Source organism: Sphaerodactylus townsendi, linkage group LG11 (assembly GCF_021028975.2).
Source record: "Sphaerodactylus townsendi isolate TG3544 linkage group LG11, MPM_Stown_v2.3, whole genome shotgun sequence".
In the NCBI taxonomy this organism is placed as follows: Eukaryota; Metazoa; Chordata; class Lepidosauria; order Squamata; family Sphaerodactylidae; genus Sphaerodactylus; species Sphaerodactylus townsendi.
The window spans coordinates 72492363-72513958 of NC_059435.1; the positions used below are offsets into that span (position 1 = coordinate 72492363).

Genomic DNA, 21596 nt, shown 5'->3' on the forward strand with positions numbered 1-21596 from the left:
AGTTTTTGGGGAAGCAGGTGATGTTGCCAACATCCAGGTGAGGTCTGGAGACTTCCAAGAATTCCAAATGATCTCCATACCATACAGAAGAGTTCCTCTGGAGGAAATGACTTTGGAGAAGGGACTTTAGGGCATTACATACTGCTGGGATCCCTCCCCTCCCCCAAATCCATCCCCTCAAGGATCACACCCAGGAACTTCTCAACCTGGAGTTGGCAACCCTATATCTCACAGTGAAATCTTAAGACCATCTTCTCAGGAATAGGCTCCAGTGAATATACCTGAGCAGTAGACATGCGCAGAATTGCTTTCTGAGTTAAGGCAGGCTTTATGGATGTGCAAAAACTTTCCCTAGTTCCAGAGGTGGGATCTAGTCTCACAGGTTCCCGAGAGTAGGCTACTAATTATTTGTGTGTGCCGAGAGGGGGTTACTAATTGGTGATTTTGCCACGTGATTTTTGCCTTAGTTACGCCCCTCCCCTCAGCAGTAGCGCGCAGAACTTGAAGCAGTCTAACGGGAGGTGCACCTGCGTGCGTGGCAGCCTGCCCCTGCGTGCATTCGTTTCCCGCCCAAGGACCGGCGCAGCGGCTGCATCCATGTCACAGCCCCGCCCAGGAGTGCCCCGCCCTCAGAATGCTCGGCCACGCCCCCATCGTGCCCCGCCCAGCCCCATTGGCACTACACCACAGTTTGAATCCCATCACTATGGGAACCTGTTCCTAAAATTTTTGGATCCCACCACTGCCTAGTCCTCTCAAAAAGCCATCAGCATCCTTCAAAATTACTCAGATATTTTGCCTGAGGAAAATTCTCCAAATTCTATGTACTGTTGAAGGCTTTCATGGCCAAAATCAAGTGGCTGTTGTGGATTTGCTGGGCTGCGTGACCGAGGCTCCTGACATTTCACCCTCATCTGTGGCTGGCATCTTCAGAGGCATTATTGTTATTGTTTAATATCACAGCTGCCAGTTCGTTAGATGTTGTTGGCCTTTCATTACAATCCGAGCCCCACCCAGAGACCTTGGATGTTGTAATGTATCGGCGTCGAATCCATGCTGATCCCAGCAGGGCTGCCTTCTGAATCTGACAGACGTTAATTTTCTCCATTTGAAGATGTTCCAAGTGTCACCCTAGTGTTTTCAAAATGGTGGCCAGGGTGCTGATTAGCAACGGGACGACCTCAGCTGGTTTGTGCCATAGTTGCTGAATCTTGATTTTCTAATCATGGTATTTAGTGACCTTCTCATGTCCTTTTTCAACAAACCCGCTGTCACCAGCTACCGCTACGTCGATGATGGTCACTTTCTCGTCCTCAGTCACTGTGATGTCCAGTGTATTATGTGCCAATGGGTGGTGTTGAGCCTGTCCCACACTCTCAGCCTGGCCTACCTTACAGAGTTGCTGTGAAGGTAAAACGGAGGAGAGGAGAGTTACTAATTATTTCTGTATGTAAGCCACCTTGGGAAAAAGGTAGAATATAAATAAACAAATATTTCCAAGAAACCTTTAGATCAGGGGTAGGGAACCTGCAGCTCTCCAGATGTTCAGGAACTACAATTCCCATCAGCCTCTGTCAGCATGGCCAATTGGCCATGCTGGTAGGGGCTGATGGGAATTGTAGTTCCTGAACATCTGGAGAGCCGCAGGTTCCCTACCCCTGCTTTAGATCATAGGAGTCAAACTTGCGACCCTCCAGATGTTATGGACTATGGTTCCCATCATCCCCTGCCGGCATGATGCTGGCAGGGGATGATGGGAACTGCAGTCCATAACATCTGGAGGACCGCGAGTTTGACACCTGTGCTTTAGGTGTTTAGAATGATGTGGCAGGCATCTTGTGGTGTATGCTCCTTATAATCGCTTCAACAGCTGGATTCACGCGTGTTTGCGGAAGGCGGACAAGAACAAAGACAACAAGATGACCTTCAAAGAGCTCAAGAACTTTTTGAAAGAAGTCAACATTCAAGTAGATGACAACTATGCGCGGCAGATCTTTGAGGTAAGGGGAATTTTATTTTACGCCTGGTGCAACTTGATGCTTTGCAGAGCAAAATTAAACATGAATTATTTGGAACAGTAGCATTTTTCCACCGCAGACGGGTTTATTGGGCAGACCGAAAACTGCGCCCAATTGTTTTATAGTACATGATTATGTTATGTATTACAATTTTAGTGTGCAGTGATGAGGAGCAGTGTTATAATATTTCTGAGTCTTCTTTCTTTACTATAATGTATGATCAACATGCATGTTTATGATGTTTAATTGGTAAACATAGACCAGGGGTAGGGAACCTGCGGCTCTCCAGATGTTCAGGAACTACAATTCCCATCAGCCCCTACCAGCATGGCCAATTGGCCATGCTGACAGAGGCTGATGGGAATTGTAGTTCTTGAACATCTGGAGAGCCGCAGGTTCCCTACCCCTGACATAGACACATACTATTTTGCAGAACTTAGGAACCCGTCAAATGTTCTAGGAATCAGCTGGGAAGGAGAAGTTCCAAGATATTTCCAGGCCTCACCTGTAGAATGGCAACCTACTTGCCAGCATGGTGTAGTGCAGTGATGGCGAACCTTTTTGAGACCGAGTGCCCAAATTGCAATCCAAACCCCACTTATTTATTGCAAAGTGCCAACCCGGCAATTTAACCTGAAGGCTGAGGTTTTAGTTTAGAAAAAAACGGTTGGCTCTCTCTTCCTCCGCCCCACCTGCTCGGGCAGGGGCCAGCCTGCTGTAGGATCCAGCAAGTCCCACGCACACCACTCTGTGCCTCTCTAGCATCTCTGCCCCCTCTGGGAAGCAGCCACTTGGAGCACTGGCACCAGGTCTGCCAGCCGAGTCCTCCCTGCTCACCACGGTGCGCACACGTCGTGCTCAGTGGCTCAGGCCAGCCTAGATTGGTGTGTGTGTGTGTGGGGGGGATTTTCCACCCCCACATGACGAACTCTATGTGTGTGTGCCCACAGAGAGGGCTCTGAGTGCCACCTTTGGCACCCGTGCCATAGGTTCTCCATCACTGGTGTAGTGGTTAAGAGCAGGTGGACTCTCTCATCTAGAAAACCGGCTTTGATTCCCCACCGCTCCACATGAGTGGCGGACTCTTATCTGGTGAACCAGATTTGTTTCCCCACTCCTACTTTCCTACTGGGTGAAGTTGGGCCAGTCACAGTTCTCTCCAAACTCTCTCAGCCTCACCTGCCTCACAAAGTGTCTGTTGTGGGGATAGGAAAGGAAAGGAGATTGTAAGCCCCTTTGAGTCTCCTTAAAGGAGAGAAATCCAAACTCCTTCTTTTGTATTCTCTGCTTTTGTAGGTCGTTTTCCCACTTACCGTCTGCTGCGCACTACTGTCGCCAAGTAGCGCGGGGTCCCCCGGCACTCCCCACTACAGGGGCGGTGACAACACAACCGCCCCGACCCTGCCGCTGTCGCGCCCCCTCACCACGCGTCATTCCTGGCACTCCTCAAAACGGCGCCTTTTGATGACCCTGCGCAGAGCGCGGGGTCGTGGGGAAGCCCGGGAGCGCGCCAGAAATTACGCGTGCTGAGAGTAGCACGCAGCACAGGGTGGTCGAGGTAAGTGGGGAAACGACCGTAGTCCTCCTTCCACTCAGCGGTTGCTGATTCCACTGTACACTTGAATTTTTTAGGGAGAAAATATTAAATATTTATTATTTAATAATAATAATATACCCTTAGTCCTTACGAGGAAGGGCAGCTTAAGAATCAATCGGACACACAAATAAACATTAAATAGGCACAATAAACTCAATTATGTATTTAAGAAAGTTCCTTAATACCGGTAATCAATAATAAAGATCAGAAAAAAGAGACACTGGGCTTACTCATCGAGAGTTGTCTATCAGGTGCTCCCTGCTGGTGATCAATATTGACCGTTTCCGGTGATTCTTATGTTTTGCATTGTCTAGCCCTGGCTCAGGTTGCAGCTTATAAAGAAAGGATGGTTTCATCTCTGCTCTCTGTGTCCACAGCGATGTGACACATCTCAGACAGACACCTTGGAAGACGACGAAATTGAAGTCTTCTATAAGTTACTGACTGAGCGGGAAGAGATCGGCGGCATCTTCTCGCGATATTCTGACACCGAACAGATCATGTCGCTAGACAACCTGGTGAGATTCCTCCAAGAAGAACAACATGAGGAGGACGCAGGACTGGAGATGGCCCGCTCTCTGATTGAGAGATACGAACCCAACGAAACTAGTAGGCCCCTTCACCATGAGACTTAGCGATTTCCCTCTTTGCAATACCTACATCAGTGATGGTGAACCTTTTCGAGACTGAGTGCCCAAACTGCAATCCAAAACCCACTTATTTATCGCAAAGTGCCAGCACGGCAATTTAACCTGAATACTGAGGTTTTAGTTTAGGAAAAACGGTTGGCTCCGAGGCACGCGTTACTCGGGAGTAAGCTTGGTGGTAGTCGGTGGCTTTGCTTTGAAGCAACCGTGCAACGCTTCTAACGGGTGAATCACGACCCTAGGAGGGTTTACTCAGAAGCAAACCCCATTGCCAGCAACCGAGCTTACTCCCAGGTAAAGGATTGCGCTTTAGTTCTTCCCATGAAAATCAGTGGGGCTTAACGGTACTTAACAGGGTTACTTAACAGGGTTACCTAGTGGCCCAGGTCAGCCTAGATGTGTGTGTGGGGGGATGATTTTCCACCCCCCCCCAATGATGAACTCTGCGTGTGCCCACAGAGAGGGCTCCAAGTGCCACCTCTGGCACCCATGCCATAGGTTCGCCACCACTGACCTACATGCTGCCTTTGGCAGAGAACTCCTCTAGAGATTCATGTTTTTTTTAAAAAATGTAAACACAGCAATGGAATATATTTTGGGTTGGATCTAAATTGCCACTAATGAAGTGAAAAGAATTTCTCTGTCTCCTCCTTCCCACTGCAGACCACCGAGAGCTCAAATATTCTGCTCATAGGGTTGAGTGATTGTCAGGAACAAAGTGGGGACAATGCTACTCTGGTTGGGCAAATACCTGGAGATTTTGTGGGTCGAGTCTGAGGACAGCAGGGTTTGCAGAGGGGAGAGACTTCAGTGGGGCATAATGCCACAGAGTCTGCCTTCCAAAGCAGCCATTTTCTCCAGCTGTCACCATAGCACAAGAATCTTTGCTGTGTAACCTATGGTAAGCCACGGCAGTCGTTTTGTGGTTGCGCCCACCATGCTGTGTCAGCAATTCCCAAAGGGCCCACAGGCTCAAAATGGTTGAAGACCCCTGATTTAAATAGTCAGGACAGGTTACAAAACATTTAAAATAATAGAAATAGGAGACCTCCACATGGGTTATACGCCCAGCAGTGGTCCCTCTAACACACAGGTGTCAAACTCGCGGCCCTCCAGATGTTATGGAATACAGTTCCCATAATCCCCTGCCAGCATCATTCTGGCAGGGGATGATGGGAACTGTAGTCCATAACATCTGGAGGGCCGCGAGTTTGACACCTATGCTCTAACACTTCCATAGAGCTGCGCAGAAGGTCGCGTTCACTGAAGAACTAAGCAGCGGTAAGAGCTCCCCCTGCTGGGCAGCTTCCCAACCTGCGCAGCACCAATACAGTGCCTGTGCAGCTGTGCAACCACACAACTTAGAGGGAACGTTGATCCTTGGGGCTCAATGCTGTTGGGAAGTGGTTTTCTTTTCTTTGCTTCTCCACAACATGGTGTTCTCCGCAACGGAAGAGACTAGAGACTTTTTTTTTAAAAAAAAGCTGGGAATTCACAGAACCTGTTACATAATTGTGATAAGAGTATGTAGATATGAGCTATATCAGAGGTGGGATCCAGCAGGTTCTCACCAGTTCCCGACAGTGGGTTACTAATTATTTGTGTGTGCCGAGAGGGGGTTACTAATTGGGTCCACTTTTCCGCCTCCACGCCCTCGCCTCCCCGAGAGGCATCCTGCCTTTGAACGTGAAGGTTCCATATAGCAATTGCGACTAATAATGTAACTCCCTGAACTGGATTAATCCCTTTCAGGTACTGCAATTAATTGATTCTCAGCCTTTCGTACCTTTTATCTCACCAGTCTCTATCAAAGAACCTGTGTGTTTCTCCATTGCTGTGTTCAGATTTGTGAGTTGGGGCATTTTCTATAATGTGATGTTGATTTAGAAATGACCTGGTGCAAAAAAATTTTTTGGGGGGGGGTCGTGGTGGGGTGGCTGCCCATGGGGGGGGCATCCAACTCAGGTTTTGCCCAGGGCTCAGGTTTCCCTAGGTACGCCTCTGCCCCCTTTGCTGAGGGGAGGGGGGCTGGCGAGGGAACCTGTTACTAAAACTTTTGGATCCCACCGCAAAAATTTGAAAAAGACCAAGTGCCCCAGAGGAATGGTGATTGGCTGCTGCTGGCGGAATGAGGCAGGGAGACTTCGAGGGAAAGCATCCTGTGGAAGCCCCCATTGTTGCACTGTATTGGCAGCTTCCCAGCCATGGGGAAACCCCACAAGCCTGTTCTCATGTGGAGACCACTATAGACTAGGACCATGGTGGCGAACCTATGCCACTCCAGATGTTCATGGACTACAATTCCCAATTGGCCATGCTGGCAGGGGCTGTTGTTGTTGTTGTTGTTGTTGTTGTTGTTGTTGTTGTTGTTAATTATATTTATAAACCGCCCTCCCCCGAAGGGAATTGTAGTCCATAACATCTGGAGTGCCAAAGGTTCGCCACCACTGGACTAGGATGATACAGTTACAGTACAAAATCCCAATGCTATTTTGAAAAACAGCAGGTAGCGAAAAAGTTAAACCAGCAATTCTGGATCTCGGAACGCCAATAAGAACGTAGTTAGCCCACGTTAAACTGGAGACCTTCTTAAAGGCGACCCTTCATTCCCTGGAGAAATCATAGTTCTTTTATAACATGGGAAATGATGGTGGTGGTGATGATGATGATGATAAAAACAGGTGTTTCTATATTCTTGGGTTTCTTGCTTCTAAGTTCCTTTTTTCTTGGGGGAGGAGAGGGCTTCAGTTCCATGTGTGTTTTGCTCCCCTAGTGGTCGATTTGATATAACACCAATGTATATCCAAAGTAAGATGTATGATATAAACTGGTGTTATGTTGAATCGGCCACTAGAGGGAGCAAAACAAGGGCAGGACTAGGGGGGGAAACCCTCCAAAGAACAGGAATTTAGATTTGAAGCATATGAGAATGCGGGAAAGCCCAGTAACAGCAGCAGCAGCAATAAATGGAATCCAGCATGCTTTCAGTGACGTCATCAAAGGGTGCAAGAATATTTGCCAATTAATCCGTTCCAAAGATTCACTGGGCCCCTTCACAGCACTGTATAGGGTGAATCTGTGATCCAGCCAGAGTTAAGCCCTTCATAAAATCCTACTGGTTTCCATGGGGAAATGCTGATTAAATCAATGTCAACAGGGCAGGGGCGTAACGAGGCAAACTGTAGCCCTGGGCAAAACCTGAGTTGGCTGCCCCCCCCCCCCCCATGGGCGGCCACTCCACCACGACCAATTTTTTTTGCACCAGGACATTGGTGCCTGCAGGGGGTGCATTTTTAGACATATCAGCACCAAAATTTCAGCGTATCATCAGTAGACTGTCCTTATGCTAACTTTGGACTCCCTGAACCAAACCTCACCAAACTTGGGGGGGGGGGGGTAGCATAAGGAGAGTCTCCTGATGATACGCTGAAAATTTGGTCCCGCTAGCCTAAAAACTGCACCCCCTACAGGCCAAAAATGGAAAACCACTAAAAATACCCAAAAACGAACCCTGCATTTTGATGCCCCCCAGAAGGTGATGCCCTGGGCAGCTGCCCACCTTGCCCAATGGGCATTACGCTTCTGCAACAGGGGTTCAAAAGGGCTCAGCTGTGGCAAAACTGCTCTCTGCTTGTGCCTCTGAGCAATCTTTTGCGATATGTAATCACTGTACTGTTTTCTCACTGTTTTTGTGTGCTTGTGCAGTCAAACAAGAGCAGGCCATGACTAAAGACGGCTTCCTGATGTATTTGCTGTCCGATGACGGGAACATCTTCAATAAGGTGCATCGCCAGGTGTACCAGGACATGACCAAACCCCTCAACCACTATTTTGTGTCATCTTCACACAACACCTACCTCATGGAAGATCAGCTGAGGGGGCCCAGCAGTACGGAGGCTTACATCAGGTATGAGGAGGGATGCCAACTCCAGCTTGGGAAGTACCTGGAGATTTTGGGGGTGGACCCTGAGGAAGGCACGGTTTAGGGGAGCGGGGACTTCAATGGGACATAATCTCTTGGGCTGAGAGAAAGTGGCTGCCCCAAGATCATCCACTGAGCTTCCTGGCAGGGGCGTAATGCCCATTGGGCAAAGTGGGCAGTTGCCCACGGCGCTCACTTGTGGCTGGTGCCAAAAATGCAGGGGTCGTTTGTGGCGGTTTTTTGGTATTTTAGTGGGTTTTCCGTTTTTGGCCTCCAGGGGGTGCAGTTTTTAGGCTAGCAGCCCCCAAATTTCAGGGCTGTTTCAGGAGACAATCCTGATGCTATCACCCAGGTTTGGTGAGGGTTGGTTAAGGGAGTCCGTAGAGTCCACCTTCCAAAGCCGCCATTTTCTCCAGGGAAACTGATCTCTGTCCCCTGAAGATCAGTTGTAATCCCAAGAAAATGGCTAGCCACCACATCTTTCCAAACCTCTTGAGAGTCAGCGTGGTGTAGTAGTTAAGAGCAGGTGCACTCTAATCTGGAGGACCGGGTTTGATTCCCCACTCCTCCATCTCAGTGGCAGAGGCTTATCTGGTGAACCAGATTAGTTTGTGCGCTCCAACAAATGCCAGCTGGGTGACCTTGGGCTAGTCACAGTTCTTCGGAGCTCTCTCAGCCCCACCCACCTCACAGGGTGTTTGTTGTGGTGGGGGGGGGGGAGGGAAAGGAGATTGTGAGCCTCTTTGAGTCTCCTTACAGGAGAGAAAGGGGAGACATAAATCCAAACTCCTCTTCTTCCTCCTCCTCCTCCTCCTTTCTCCTCCTTTCTTCTTCCTCCTTCCCCTCCTCTTCCTCCAGCCATCTTTGGAATTCTCGATTAGAGACTCTTTTGCTTTCTTTCTTTTCAGAGCCCTGACGAAAGGATGCCGCTGTGTTGAACTGGATTGCTGGGACGGCCCTAATTCGGAGCCGGTTATTTATCACGGCTACACCTTGACCTCTAAAATCCTTTTCTGTGACGTCATCAAAGCTATCAAGAACTATGCTTTCAAGGTAAGGAACATTTTCCCGCTCCCCAGTTGAAAAATGGGCCTGATTTTTTTTTTCTCACTGCATGTTTTAAAAAGCAGATCAGCCCGGTTGTCTTTTTGCCCCTGAATATGCTCTGAGCAGTTTGTCTTCTGAAATCCCTGGATGCTGACAGATCCACAGCCGTTGCCCACGGGGATTTCTGCAGCCATAAGGGCAGCGGTGGGATTCAAATAATTCAGTGATTCCCAAAGTGGGCGCCACTGCCCCCTGGTGGGTGCTGCAGCCATCCAGGGGGGCGGTGATGGCCACAGGTAGAAACATTAATACATATATCTTTCTGTTTAATTGCTATTAAAAATTTTAAAAAAATTAATTTCCAGGGGGCGCTAAGTAATATTTTTTCTGGAAAGGAGGCGGTAGGCCAAATAAGTTTGGGAACCATTGAAATAATTTAACAACCAGTTCTGGTTGAGTGGGGGGAGGGCGGTGGGGTGCTGCCCCCCCCCCGCTGAACCAGAACCAGCTACCGCCTCCCCGGCTCAACCTCCATCAATGGAGATCGGGGGGCGGGGGGAGGCAGGGCTGCAGAAGCTGACGGGGCCACGACTTGCTGCTGGCTGCTTTCGCCTCCTCCTTCATCTCCATCAAGGGAGGTTAAGCCGGGGGGGGGAGGGGGGCGGTAGCTGATGGAGATCGAGGAGGAGGTGGAAGCAGCCCTCCTGCTCAAGTGGGCTGTGAGGAGGGGGCCTGCGGGCACAATGGTGGGATTAGCTACAGGTTCTACTGAACCGTGCGAACCAGCTGAATCCCACTTCATAAAGGATAGAAACTTGGGTTTGTTTGTTTTTACATGATATTCTTAGAGGCAAAATCAATGATCAAACACATAGCTAAAGCATTTTCTGGACTGTGCCATTTCATTGTTCAGACAAAGGAATACCCTGCCCTCAGTGGTGGGATCCAAAATTTTTAGAAACAGGTTCCCATGGTGGTGGGATTCAAACTGTGGTAGCGCCAAGGGGGCTGGGCGGGGCACGACGGGGGCGTGGCTGGGCATTCCTGGGCGGGGTTGTGGCAAGGATGCAGCCACAGTGCTGGTCCTTGGGCGGGAAACGAATGCACGCAGGCACAGGCTGCCACGCACGCCGGTGCACCTCCTGCTAGACTGCTTCAAGTTCTGCGCGCTACTGCTGAGAGGAGGGGCGTAACTAAGGCCAAAATCACGTGGCAAAATCACCAATTAGTAACCCCCTCTCGGCACACACAAATAATTAGTAACCTACTCTCGGGAACCTGTGAGAACCTGCTGGATCCCACCTCTGCCTGCCCTCCCATACAAGCAGACATCCAGAACATCGATATTTCTTAACATTTCAACCACATGTAAACTTGAAAGGGACGTGATGTAGTCTGATCCAGTGGTGGGATCCAAAATTTTTAATAACAGGTTCCGACGGGGGTGGGATGCAAACAGTGGCGTCGCCGCACACACGCACCTCCAGTCCCTATTGGGCAGGGAGGCTGCTTTCGTAACCCCTTCTCGGCACTCAGAAAAAATTAGTAACCGCTTCTAGAGAAGTGGTGAGAACTGGTTGGATCCCACCTCTGGCCTGATCTGGTCATATCTTGGAAGCTAAGTAGCGTCAGTCTGTGGAAGGGAGATTTTCAAGGAAGGCTCTGCAGGGGAAGGCGATGGCAAACCACCTCTGCATCTATCTTGTCTTCAAAAAGCCCCTTCCTGGGGTCACTGTAAGTGGTATATGGGAGACCACCAAAGAAGACTTTGCAAAGGAAGGCAATGGTGAACTGCGGCTGTTTCTCACTTACCTTGAATGCTCCTCGCTGGGGTTGCCGGAAGTCGGCTGTGACAAGGCAGCTCTTCATACTTCATACTTCCCTGGCCCCTCAATGATACGGCTGGCCTCCATCCGGGCCAGAGCCTTTACAGCTCTGGCCCCCGCCTGGTGGAATGCTCTCCCACCAGCTGTCTGGGCCCTGCGGGATCTTGTCGAGTTCCGCAGGGCCTGCAAGGCTGAGCTGTTCCACCGGGCTTTTGGGGAGACCAGCCGTTGATAGGGGCCCCCTCCCTCCCCCCCTCCTTCTTCTTTTGTATAACATCATGTGGATCCTACCGCCCTTCCCCTCTGGGTTTTTGGAGGGAATTGATAGCAGACGCCATCTTGAGTCAACATTAATTTACAATGCTGCATTTTAATGGGGTAGGGTTTATTTTTATTAGAGCCGTATTAACGTGTATTTATTGTACCTTAACCTGATTGAGCTCTATTTATATGCTGTTCACCGCCCTGAGCCCTCCGGGGGAGGGCGGTCTATAAACCCAATTAATAATAATAATAATAACAACAACAACAACAACAGCAACAATAATAATAATAATACACACACAAGCGAACCATTCAGTCTACCAAATGTCCTTCAAAAGAGGATAGTCCAGGGGTCTGCAACCTGCGGCTCTCCAGATGTTCATGGATCACAACTCCCATCAGCCCCTGCCAGCATGGTCAATTGGCCATGCTGGCAGGGGCTGATGGGATTTGTAGTCCCTGAACATATGGAGAGCCGCAGGTGGCAGACCCCTGGGATAGCCTCTACTCGCTTTCTGGGCTGCGGCCATTGGAGCTCTGTTGATACGCAGGAGTCACGCGCTTTCTTCCCACGTTCTCTGCAGACCTCTCCTTATCCCGTCATCCTCTCCCTGGAGAATCACTGCAGCCTCGAGCAGCAGAAGATGATAGCGCAACACATGCAGACCATCTTGCAAGGCATGCTCCTCACGGCCCCCGTGAACTCCAACAAGTGCTTGCCTTCGCCAGAGGTGAGTTCAGCAAGAGCCGCCGACGGCTGCCTTGGGGAGGCTGGGCTTTGGAGATCTCCTGGAAACACAACTGATCTCTAGGCAGCAGAAATCAGGGGAGGAAACTGCTGCTTTGGAAGACGGCCTCTTTGGCATCACATCCCGGCTGAGAATCCTTCCTTCCTTCCTTCCTTCCTTCCTTCCTTCCTTCCTTCCTTCCTTCCTTCCTTCCTTCCTTCCTTCCTTCCTTCCTTCCTTCCTTCCTTCCTTCCTTCCTTCCTTCCTTCCTTCCTTCCTTCCTTCCTTCCTTCCTTCCTTCCTTCCTTCCCCAAACCTCATCCTCTCTAGGCTCCACCCCCAAATTGCCAGGAATTTCCCAACCTGGAGTTGGCAGCACTAGGGAAAGGGGGAAGAAGCTACCCCTGCCCACAGTAGCCTAACAAAAGTGTCCACCCCGCTTTACGCTGGCCTTCCCTTGCGCTTGTTTCGGAAATTTAAACTGGTCCAACTTGCAGCGGCACGTTTGCTCACAGGAGGCGCCTTCAGAGAGCATATTCAGCCTTTTGTTGCGCCAGCTGCATTGGCTCCCGGTTGAATTCCGAATCGTTTTCAAGGTGTGGGTTTTGACCTTCAAGGCGTTACGTGGCCTGGGACCCTCGTACCTTCGGGACCGCATCACCCCATACGTCCCTACCCGGCCTCTACGTTCAGCAGAGGCCAATCTGCTGGTGGTCCCCAGCCCCTCAATGATGCGGCTGGCCTCCACACGGGCCAGGACTTTTACAGCACTGGCCCCGGCCTGGTGGAACACCCTTCCTCCAACTGTCCAGGCCCTGCGGGACCTCAGTGAGTTCCACAGGACCTGTAAGACCGTGTTGTTCCACTGGGCCTTCGGAGTGTCCAGCCACTGATATGGTGCCCCCTCACTGCTCTTTGCCTTGGCGCTGTTACATCAGGGTCCCCTCATATAGAGGGGCCCGCCGTCCCCTTCTTGGGGTAGGTTTTAATCAGGGTTTTTCTGTACGCCTCTTGCTTGCTTGCTTGCTTGCTTGCTTATTTATTTATTTATTTATTTATTTATTTATTTATTTATTTATTTATTTATTTATTTATTTATTTATTTATTTATTTATTATCCGCTGTTTTATATGAGTTTTTAGGATGTTTTATTGATTATTAATGGGATGGAGCCTATGTGTTTGTGTATTGTGGATGACTTGCTCCTGTTTAATGTTATTTGACTTGTGTTGAGCACCTTCGGGGATCAGGCGGTATAGAAACTGAATAAACAAACAAACAAATAAATAAATAAAGGAATGCTGCCCTCATAGGTGGGAAAATGCACCTTATGAAGGTGTTATTTCCCTTACCTCTTAATGAATGATGATTCTGCTGCATCTCTGTGACTGGATTGTCTCACCCTCTACGCAGACAAATGTAGCAAAATGATTCACTGCCGGAAGATGTTACTGATGAGACTCTCTGCATGAGTCTCTGTTCTGGGCATGTCTGTTTCCAAGAAACAGCATATTCAGTTTCAGCAGTTCATTCAGATACATAAGGGAGTGTGGTCCTCTGAGCTCTCTCACTGTCTAAAAGTGACCCTTTTTAGGTTTCATAGTGCGGTTGGACTTCAATTTTAATTCCAGGTTGTTGGTAACGTCACAAGTGTTAGTCAGTAGGTGCTCATCACAACTGTAACAAAATTAGCATTGGTGATAGAAGTAACCTATAAAACTGTAGAATGTCCCTGACTCCCCCCCCCCCCCCCAATGGTTGAAAAGAAGTACACACATTTTCGTGGCTCCACCATTATCAAAAATACATCCCCTGCATTTTGGCAAATAAGTACCTATTGGCCAACAACTGGGACATCACTACTTCCACATTGCAAAAGCTGTTGCACCAAATACTGTTATTCCTTTTCCCCCTGCTTGAACCACCGAGACACGTCACTTGAGCAATATCCTTTCTCTCAATCTCTTCTAGCAATTGAAGGGGAAAATTCTCGTGAAAGGGAAAAGGCTGAGCTTGGAGGCGGAAGACGTCTCTGATGAGGATGAAGCGGCTGAAATGGAAGACGAATCCGTGAAGATCGAGGTGGAGAGCAAAAAGTCGGTGAGTCTTGAGAGCTGTTCTCCAGATGTTTAAACTGCAAACTCGTTGAATACTGGGAGCTGCCTCATACTGAATCAGATGCGTAGTCTAGTGGTTAAGGGCTAGCCCAATCCCATCAGATTTTGGAAGCTAAGCAGGGTCAGCCCTGGTTAGTATTTGGATGGGAGACCACCAAGGAAGTCCAGGGTTGTTACACATCTATCTATCTATCTATCCATCCATCCATCCATCCACATCCATCCATCCATCTATTTATTTATTCATTCTTTAGACTTTTATACCGCCCTATCCCCAAGGGGCTCTGGGCGGTGCACAACATATAAACATAATATAATTGAATAATACAATAAACATAATTGAAGATCCCTCCTAGGGTTCCCTAGAACAGAGTTGGAAAACCGTTGCTCCAGGCTATGACAGGACCTCTTGAATGACACATTTTCCCATTTTGGCCACGCTCAAGATAACTAGGAGCCTGAATGGAGGTGCTCCAAGAATATATGTGGGGAAAACAATGTGTCCATCTGATCAGCTTAACAGATAACTTGAAAAGATGCGGGTCTTTTTCGTTCCCTGTTCAGAGTGACAAGCTGAAACTGGCCAAGGAGCTGTCAGACACCGTCATCTACTGCAAAAGTGTCCACTTCGAGGGTTTCGATGACTTAAATCCCCGGCCTTTCAACGAGATGTCCTCCTTCACTGAAGGCAAAGCTCTGAAGCTGGCCCAGGAGTCTGGTAGGTATCGCAACATGCTCCTTGAACCTCCAAGCAGTGAGACATTCCAGAGACAGCAATTACCAGTTTGGGGAGATTCTGGTCAATGGGCATAATCTAGCCCTCGGTTTATTTATCAAAATACCAGAGGGATTTTTTTTGGGGTGGGGGGGATGGCGCCTGAGGCAAAACCTGCTCCAGGTGCCCTCCAACATCCCAACGCCCCCCCTTATTGGGCTGGGCTGCCACCAGCCACCCCTCGGCCTCGCCAGGCTGCTCCTTCGGCCAAAGGAGCCTCCACCTGCTGAAGGAGCACCCTGGCGGGGTGGGGCCGAGGGGAGGGGTGTGGGGGGCGATTCTCCGTCCCCCATGTGTAAGGTGACCAGATAGTCACCTTTGTAAAACGGGACGGGCGGCTGAGCACGTGCACGTATACGCGTGCAGCTGCAGGAGCACATGGCCTTGTGGGGCGCTTCGGCGGGAAACGGGAGCGCCCCACAAGGCCGTGCGCTCCTGCAGCCGCGCGCGCATGCGCGGGAGGCTGCCACACTGCCTTGCGCCCCAGAAGGCAGTGCAGCAGTCTCCCAAAATCAGGACACTGGAAATAACCCGCAGGACATGGTACAAATTTTTTGAAGGCGGGACTGTCCCGCCAAAAGCGGGACGTCTGGTCAGCCTACCCATGTGACCAGCTGGCATGCACCCAGGGACATGTGACTCCACATGTCCCCGTGAGTGCTCCACCTTTGCAAAATACTACTAGAGACTGGGAGGAGCCAGATGAGCATGTCTTGATGGCATCAGATCTGCTGCTCTATATCAGAGCCCCATTGAAGAAGATAAGAAGAGTTGGTTTTTATGCCCGGCTTTTCTCTACCTGGACGACCCTCTGATCTTGTCAGATCTCAGCAACTAAGCAGGGTTGTCCCTCATAAATACTGAGATGGGAGACCACTGAAGAATATCAGGGCTGTTATTCCGAAGAAAGCAATGGCAAACCATTGCACCTGTCTCTTGCCTTAATAGCCCTACTGGGGTCACCTGAAGTCAGCTATGACTTGATGGCACATATACACAGACACCCTTTTCTTGGATTCCCAGATATGGCAAGAGAAAGAGGAAAAGATGTTTCTCTTTCTCACACACACACACCCCACCCAAACCTGAAAGAGAACTGTGTGTCCTTCTGTCTGTCTCTCTGTTTGTCCTAGGGACCAGCTTCATCCATCACAACATCAAGCAGCTAAGCCGGATCTACCCAGCAGGGTGGAGGACGGATTCATCCAACTACAATCCGGTTGACATGTGGAACGTGGGTTGCCAGATAGGTAAGCGGAGAAGCTCCTTACTGAAAACCATGGATGTGATCCAGTCCAGGTTTAACTCTTTACCGTCCTATGGTCATTGATAAGAGAGATCTGAGCTAGATGAAAACTGTCCCATTGGAATCCATGGCATTTAAAGTGCTTAACATTGACTGGATCAGGCCCGGCATGTTTTGTTGATGCACTCAGTGTGAAAAAGACCAGGTTTTGGGAAAATCACTCCATCTCTTTGCTACCCACTAAAATGTGCACTCACCTTGCTGTGGCTCCCAATCTTGATCCTCCTTGATCTGAGATTGCAGATGCCTTAGCAGACCAGGTGCTCAGGAGCAGCAGCAGCAGAAGGCCATTGCTTTCACATCCTGCACGTGAGCTCCCAAAGGCACCTGGTGGGCCATTGCGAGTAGCAGAGTGCTGGACTAGATGGACTCTGGTCAGATCTTGGAATTATCAGATTATCAGATCTTGGAAATTAAGCAGGGTTAATATTTTGATGGGAGACCACCAAGGGAGACTGCAAAGGAAGGCAATGGAAAACCCCTTGTAAGCCCTTCTCGGAGCTCTCTCAGCCCCACCTACCTCACAGGGTGTTTGTTGTGAGGGGGGAAGGGCAAGGAGATTGTAAGCCCCTTTGAGTCTCCTGCAGGAGAGAAAGGGGGGATATAAATCCAAACTCCTCCTCCTCCTCCTCCTCCTCTTCTTCTTCTTCATCTTCTTCTTCATCTTCTTCTTCATCTTCTTCTTCATCTTTCTTCTTCTTCTTCTTCTTCTTCTTCTTCTTCTTCTTCTTCTTCTTCTTCTTCTTCTTCTTCTTCTTCTTCTTCTTCTTCTTCTTCTTCTTCTTCTTCTTCTTCTTCTTCTTCTTCTTCTTCTTCTTCATAAAATCAGTTTCTTCCATGTAAGCCTGAATAAAATTCCAACACAACCCAAGCATAAGGGTAAAAGCTGCTTATGCAGAGATACTTATCTATTAATTGATAGATTTTTATCACCCAAATAGGGACCTGTTACCAACCAAATTATTGTCCTGAAATTATTAAAGTAATTAGAAGCAAAACATTTCTTTTTCTCCCTTCAGTGGCCTTGAATTTTCAGACCAAGGGTGCAGAAATGGACGTCTACCAGGGCCTGTTTCAAGACAACGGCTTTTGTGGGTACGTCCTTAAACCGGACTTTCTTCAAGACCTGAAATCCAAATTCAGTCCCAAATCCATCACAGAAGGGCCGTGGCGGACGCGGAAGAAATTTCGAGTTAAGGTAGGAGCGGCAGCAGAAATCTGTGAAGAGGGAGGGAGGTCTGGTTCGCAGAAGATTTGTGGAATGAAAAATGCTCTAATTCACAGTTGTCAAACTCGCGGCCCTCCAGATGTTATGGACTACAGTTCCCATGATCCCCTGCCAGCATGATGCTGGCAGGGGATCATAAGGCACTATGAATCCATAACTGGAATCAACTGCAGTTGGTCCTATGCAGAATCACAGCCTTACCTTTACACTTGGCCTGGGCATCTACAATCATACTGGATCCAGCCAGTGTTACGTAGCGCCTGGGAATTTGTTGTGGGGAGTTGTTTCGCTTTAGTGAGAAGAATGCCGGAAGTGTGTTAACAATCCAGGTGGCGTTATTCTTGCAAGTTGCCCAATCAGCCAGCAGCATAGAAATGAAGACACTCCAGTCTCTAAGAATGTGCCTAGACAAGGAACGTCCACACCGCAAGATGCGGCTCAGTGTTGCAGAACATTTTCAATCCCGCCCCACCCACCCCATTTTCCCCCACTCACCCCCTTGAAAGGTTTATGGCCCCTGAGAGGGGTCTTTTCCCCTCCTTTTTGGCTGTTTGTAGAATCGATGCTTTGAAGACTCGATGCATGGATTCTCTGTTGTTGGATGTAATCAATGCTTTAAAGCAGTAGTGGCGAACCTATGACATGGGTGCCAGAGGTGGCACTCAGAGCTCTCTCTGTGGGCACGCACCTTGGCGCACAGGATTAGATCATGTGGGGAAATTGCCCCCCCCGGGCTGCTGGACTTGATGCGTGTCCACCTCAGCAACCAGGGAGGACTCAACTGGTGGGCCTGGTGCCTGTGCTCCAGGTGGCTGCTACCTGGGGGAGAGGGGGAGAGGCGGCAGAGATGCTAGAGAGGCACAGAGCGGCACATGTGGGACTTGCTGGAGGCTACAACAGACTGGCCTCTGCTTGAGGGGGTTATTCAGGTTAAATTACCGATTTGGCACTTTGCGATAAATAAGTGGGTTTTGGGTTGCAATTTGGGCACTCGGTCTCAAAAAGGTTCGCCATCACTGCTTTGAAGTTTTAACCCCCAAAAAAATTAAGAAAAACTAACTAGAACTGGCCAATGAAAGATTGGCGGGGAACGGACTGAGCTCAGGGACACAATAAAATGGTGCCAAGGGGACGGTTCAGGGATGTCACAGAGATGTAGAAAACAGCCACAGGAAGGATAAAATGTTCCAAATAGGCCCACGCAGCAAGGGAACAATTTTTTGAAAATATTTAACACCAAAGAATCATTTCCAGGCTGGAAATAAAACGTTTTTTAAGGGGAGGAAAATGTGGAACTCCTCAGAGTTCCTCAGAGAAAACATTTCATTTCCTGCCTGAAAACATTTCAAAAGGTTTATGCAGAAAAGTCAGAGGATTCCTGTAACAGCCCCACTGGAAGACTTTCACGTCGCACTGGCTGTCCAAAATCTAAGTCTGAGACCAGTAGTACCTGTAGCAGCTTAGAGACCCACAAGGTTTTGGAGGTATAAATTCTGAGAGTCAAAGTTCCCTTCATCGGATACTGTTGACTCTCAAAATCTTATACCCTGGAGCAGTGGTGGGATCCAAAAATTTTAGTAACAGGTTCCCATGGTGGTGGGATTCAAATAGTGGTGTAGCACCAATGGGGCTGGGCGGGGCACAACGGGGGCGTGGCCGGGCATTCTGGGGTGGGGAGCATTGCTGAGGCAGGAACTGTGGCAAGGGCAGCAGCCCACTGCATGAGTCACTTGGAGTGGGAAGCCGAATACCGCAGGTGCGGAGGCTGCCACCTTACGGTGCACCTCCTATAGAACTGCTTCAAGTTCTGCGCGCTACTGCTGAGAGGAGGGGCGTAACTAAGGCAAAAATCCCATGGCAAAATCACCAATTAGTAACCCCCTCTCGGCACACACAAATACTTAGTAACCTACTCTCAGGAACCTGTGAGAACCTGCTGGATCCCACCTCTGCCCTGGAGATTTTGTAGGTCTCTAATGTGCTTCTGGACTCAAATCTAGCTCTTCTACTGTCCTCTGAAAACTGACAAACCGGTAACTATTTTTGGTGCGCCTTTTACAGGTAATCTCCGGTCAGCAGCTGCCCAAGGTGAACAAAGGCAAAAACTCCATTGTTGATCCAAGGGTGATTGTTGAAATCTATGGTGTCCAGCGGGACAACGACAAGAAACAGACCAGAGTTATCGACAACAATGGTAAGACGGAATATTCAGTGAACAAGGGGAGGGGGTTCATTTGAAGCCTCAATCCCCCCCCCCCCCACTCTCTCCCAGAGATCCTGTTGCACCCTGGGGTGAACAGCTAACCTGGCTTCTCATCTCATTTCCTTTCAATCTTGAAAGACTGAAGAGAAGGACAAATAGGGCTCTCCTAATGTTTCCCCCGTGTCTGCGGCTAGCATCTTCAGAGCATGTCATGGAAACCTGTGAAAATTAATGACCAGCCAAGAAGATGTGAATGAAATGTTTGGAACGAAAACTACCAGACCGTGGCCCTTTCTGTACAAAGGATTTAAAATGTTCATAAAACATTTTCACTCCCCACCCTTTACCATGATACTTGTCCTCACTCACTCCCTCGAAATGATTCATGGCTGCCTTATATAAAGCCGTGGTGCGACCGCACTTGGAGTCCTGTGTTCAGTTCTGGTCGCCACATCTCAAAAAGGATATCGAAGAGATAGAAAAAGTGCAGAAAAAAGAGCAATTGAGGGATGATTGAGAGGAAGGACTGGAGCACAGCCTTCCTTATGAGAGAGAGGCTGCAGCGTTTGGAGACTCTTTAGTTTGGAGAGAGATGGCTGAGGGGGGATAAGAGGATTGAAGTCTACTCAAAATTATGCATGGGGTAGAAAATGTTGGCAGAGAGAAATTTTTCTCTCTTTCTCACAATACCTAGAACCAGGGGCATCCATTGAAATGCTGCTGGGGGAAAAGAATTAGGACTAATAAAAAAGGAAACACTTCTTCATAGCGTGTAGTGAGTTGGTGTTTGGAATATGCTGCCACAGGAGGTGGTGATGGCCACTCACCTATGTGGATTATTAGCTTGAGAAAGGGGACTTGGACAGCGGATTTATGGAGGAGAAGTCGATTTCTGTGGCTACCAATCTTGATCCCTCTTTGATCACAGAGATTGCCAAATGCCTCAACAGTCCAGGTGCTCGGAGCAAGCAGCACATGCAAGGCCATTGCTTTCACATCCTGCATGTAGGCTCCCAAGAAGGCACCTGGTGGGCCACTGCGAGTAGCAGAGAGCTGGACTAGATGGACTCTGGTCTGATCCAGCTGGCTTGTTCTTATGTTCTTTTTTTTTCCCCTTTTTGGGGGGAGTCAGTTGTTGAATCGATGCTTCATTGCTTCAGGCAGTGATTCTCTGTAGCTCATATAATCGATACTTCAAAGACTGCCCCCCAACCCCCAGAAATGATGAAAAACAAACAGGCAAGGGGGAGTGAAGTGCACTCAGAAAATGGCATTGAGCAGGAAATTCCGGGATGGCAGAGAGGCCCTGAAAACATCGTAAACAGGTCACACAGCAACCGAAGATGTTTTGAAAGCATTTCAACCAAAGAATCGTTTTAAAAGGAGATTCGCCTAAACCACAGGTGTCAAACTCGCGGCCCTCCAGATGTCATGGACTACAGTTCCCATCATCCCCTGCCAGCATCATACTGGCAGGGATTGATGAAGAACAACTATGAATTCCTCTTTAACTGAAAGAACCTAGTAATTAACTTCCTATAACTAAACCATTTTGAGGCTGGAAATAAAATGTTTTCGGAACATAAGAGAGGAAAAAAACCAATGTGGTACTCCATGGAGGAAACGTTTTATTTCCTGCCTCAAAATGTTTTACAAGGTTTGTGCGGAAAGAGACCATGACCACCCAGCCTGAAAAACCCACAACGTCCAGTTAGTTCTGGCCAGGAGAGCCTTTGACAGTACATTCTTAGTTTAAAACCGTGCGCATGGGCCTATGGTGCCATCTCTCCTGTGATTATGGCATCTCGGAACATTGGGGGATGTGGAGAGGAATCATTGATTTGGTGGGCCCACAAGGAAAAGTCTCTTTCCCTTTACATATATGCACTCATACAACACCTGGAGTCAGTTTGTCTTC

The 21596-nt window shown here is 48.9% G+C and overlaps 1 protein-coding gene across 1 annotated transcript in view; it reads left to right on the forward strand.

Annotated features, from left to right (window-relative positions):
- PLCD1 (phospholipase C delta 1) overlaps positions 1–21596 on the forward strand; it is a 160135-nt gene that overhangs the window by 135247 nt on the left and 3292 nt on the right. The window contains 10 exon segments of the mRNA XM_048511360.1: positions 1871–2000; positions 3993–4224; positions 7968–8169; positions 9093–9237; positions 11906–12052; positions 14021–14149; positions 14731–14884; positions 16075–16191; positions 17267–17445; positions 19537–19669. Coding sequence (XP_048367317.1) covers positions 1871–2000; positions 3993–4224; positions 7968–8169; positions 9093–9237; positions 11906–12052; positions 14021–14149; positions 14731–14884; positions 16075–16191; positions 17267–17445; positions 19537–19669 — 1568 coding nt within the window.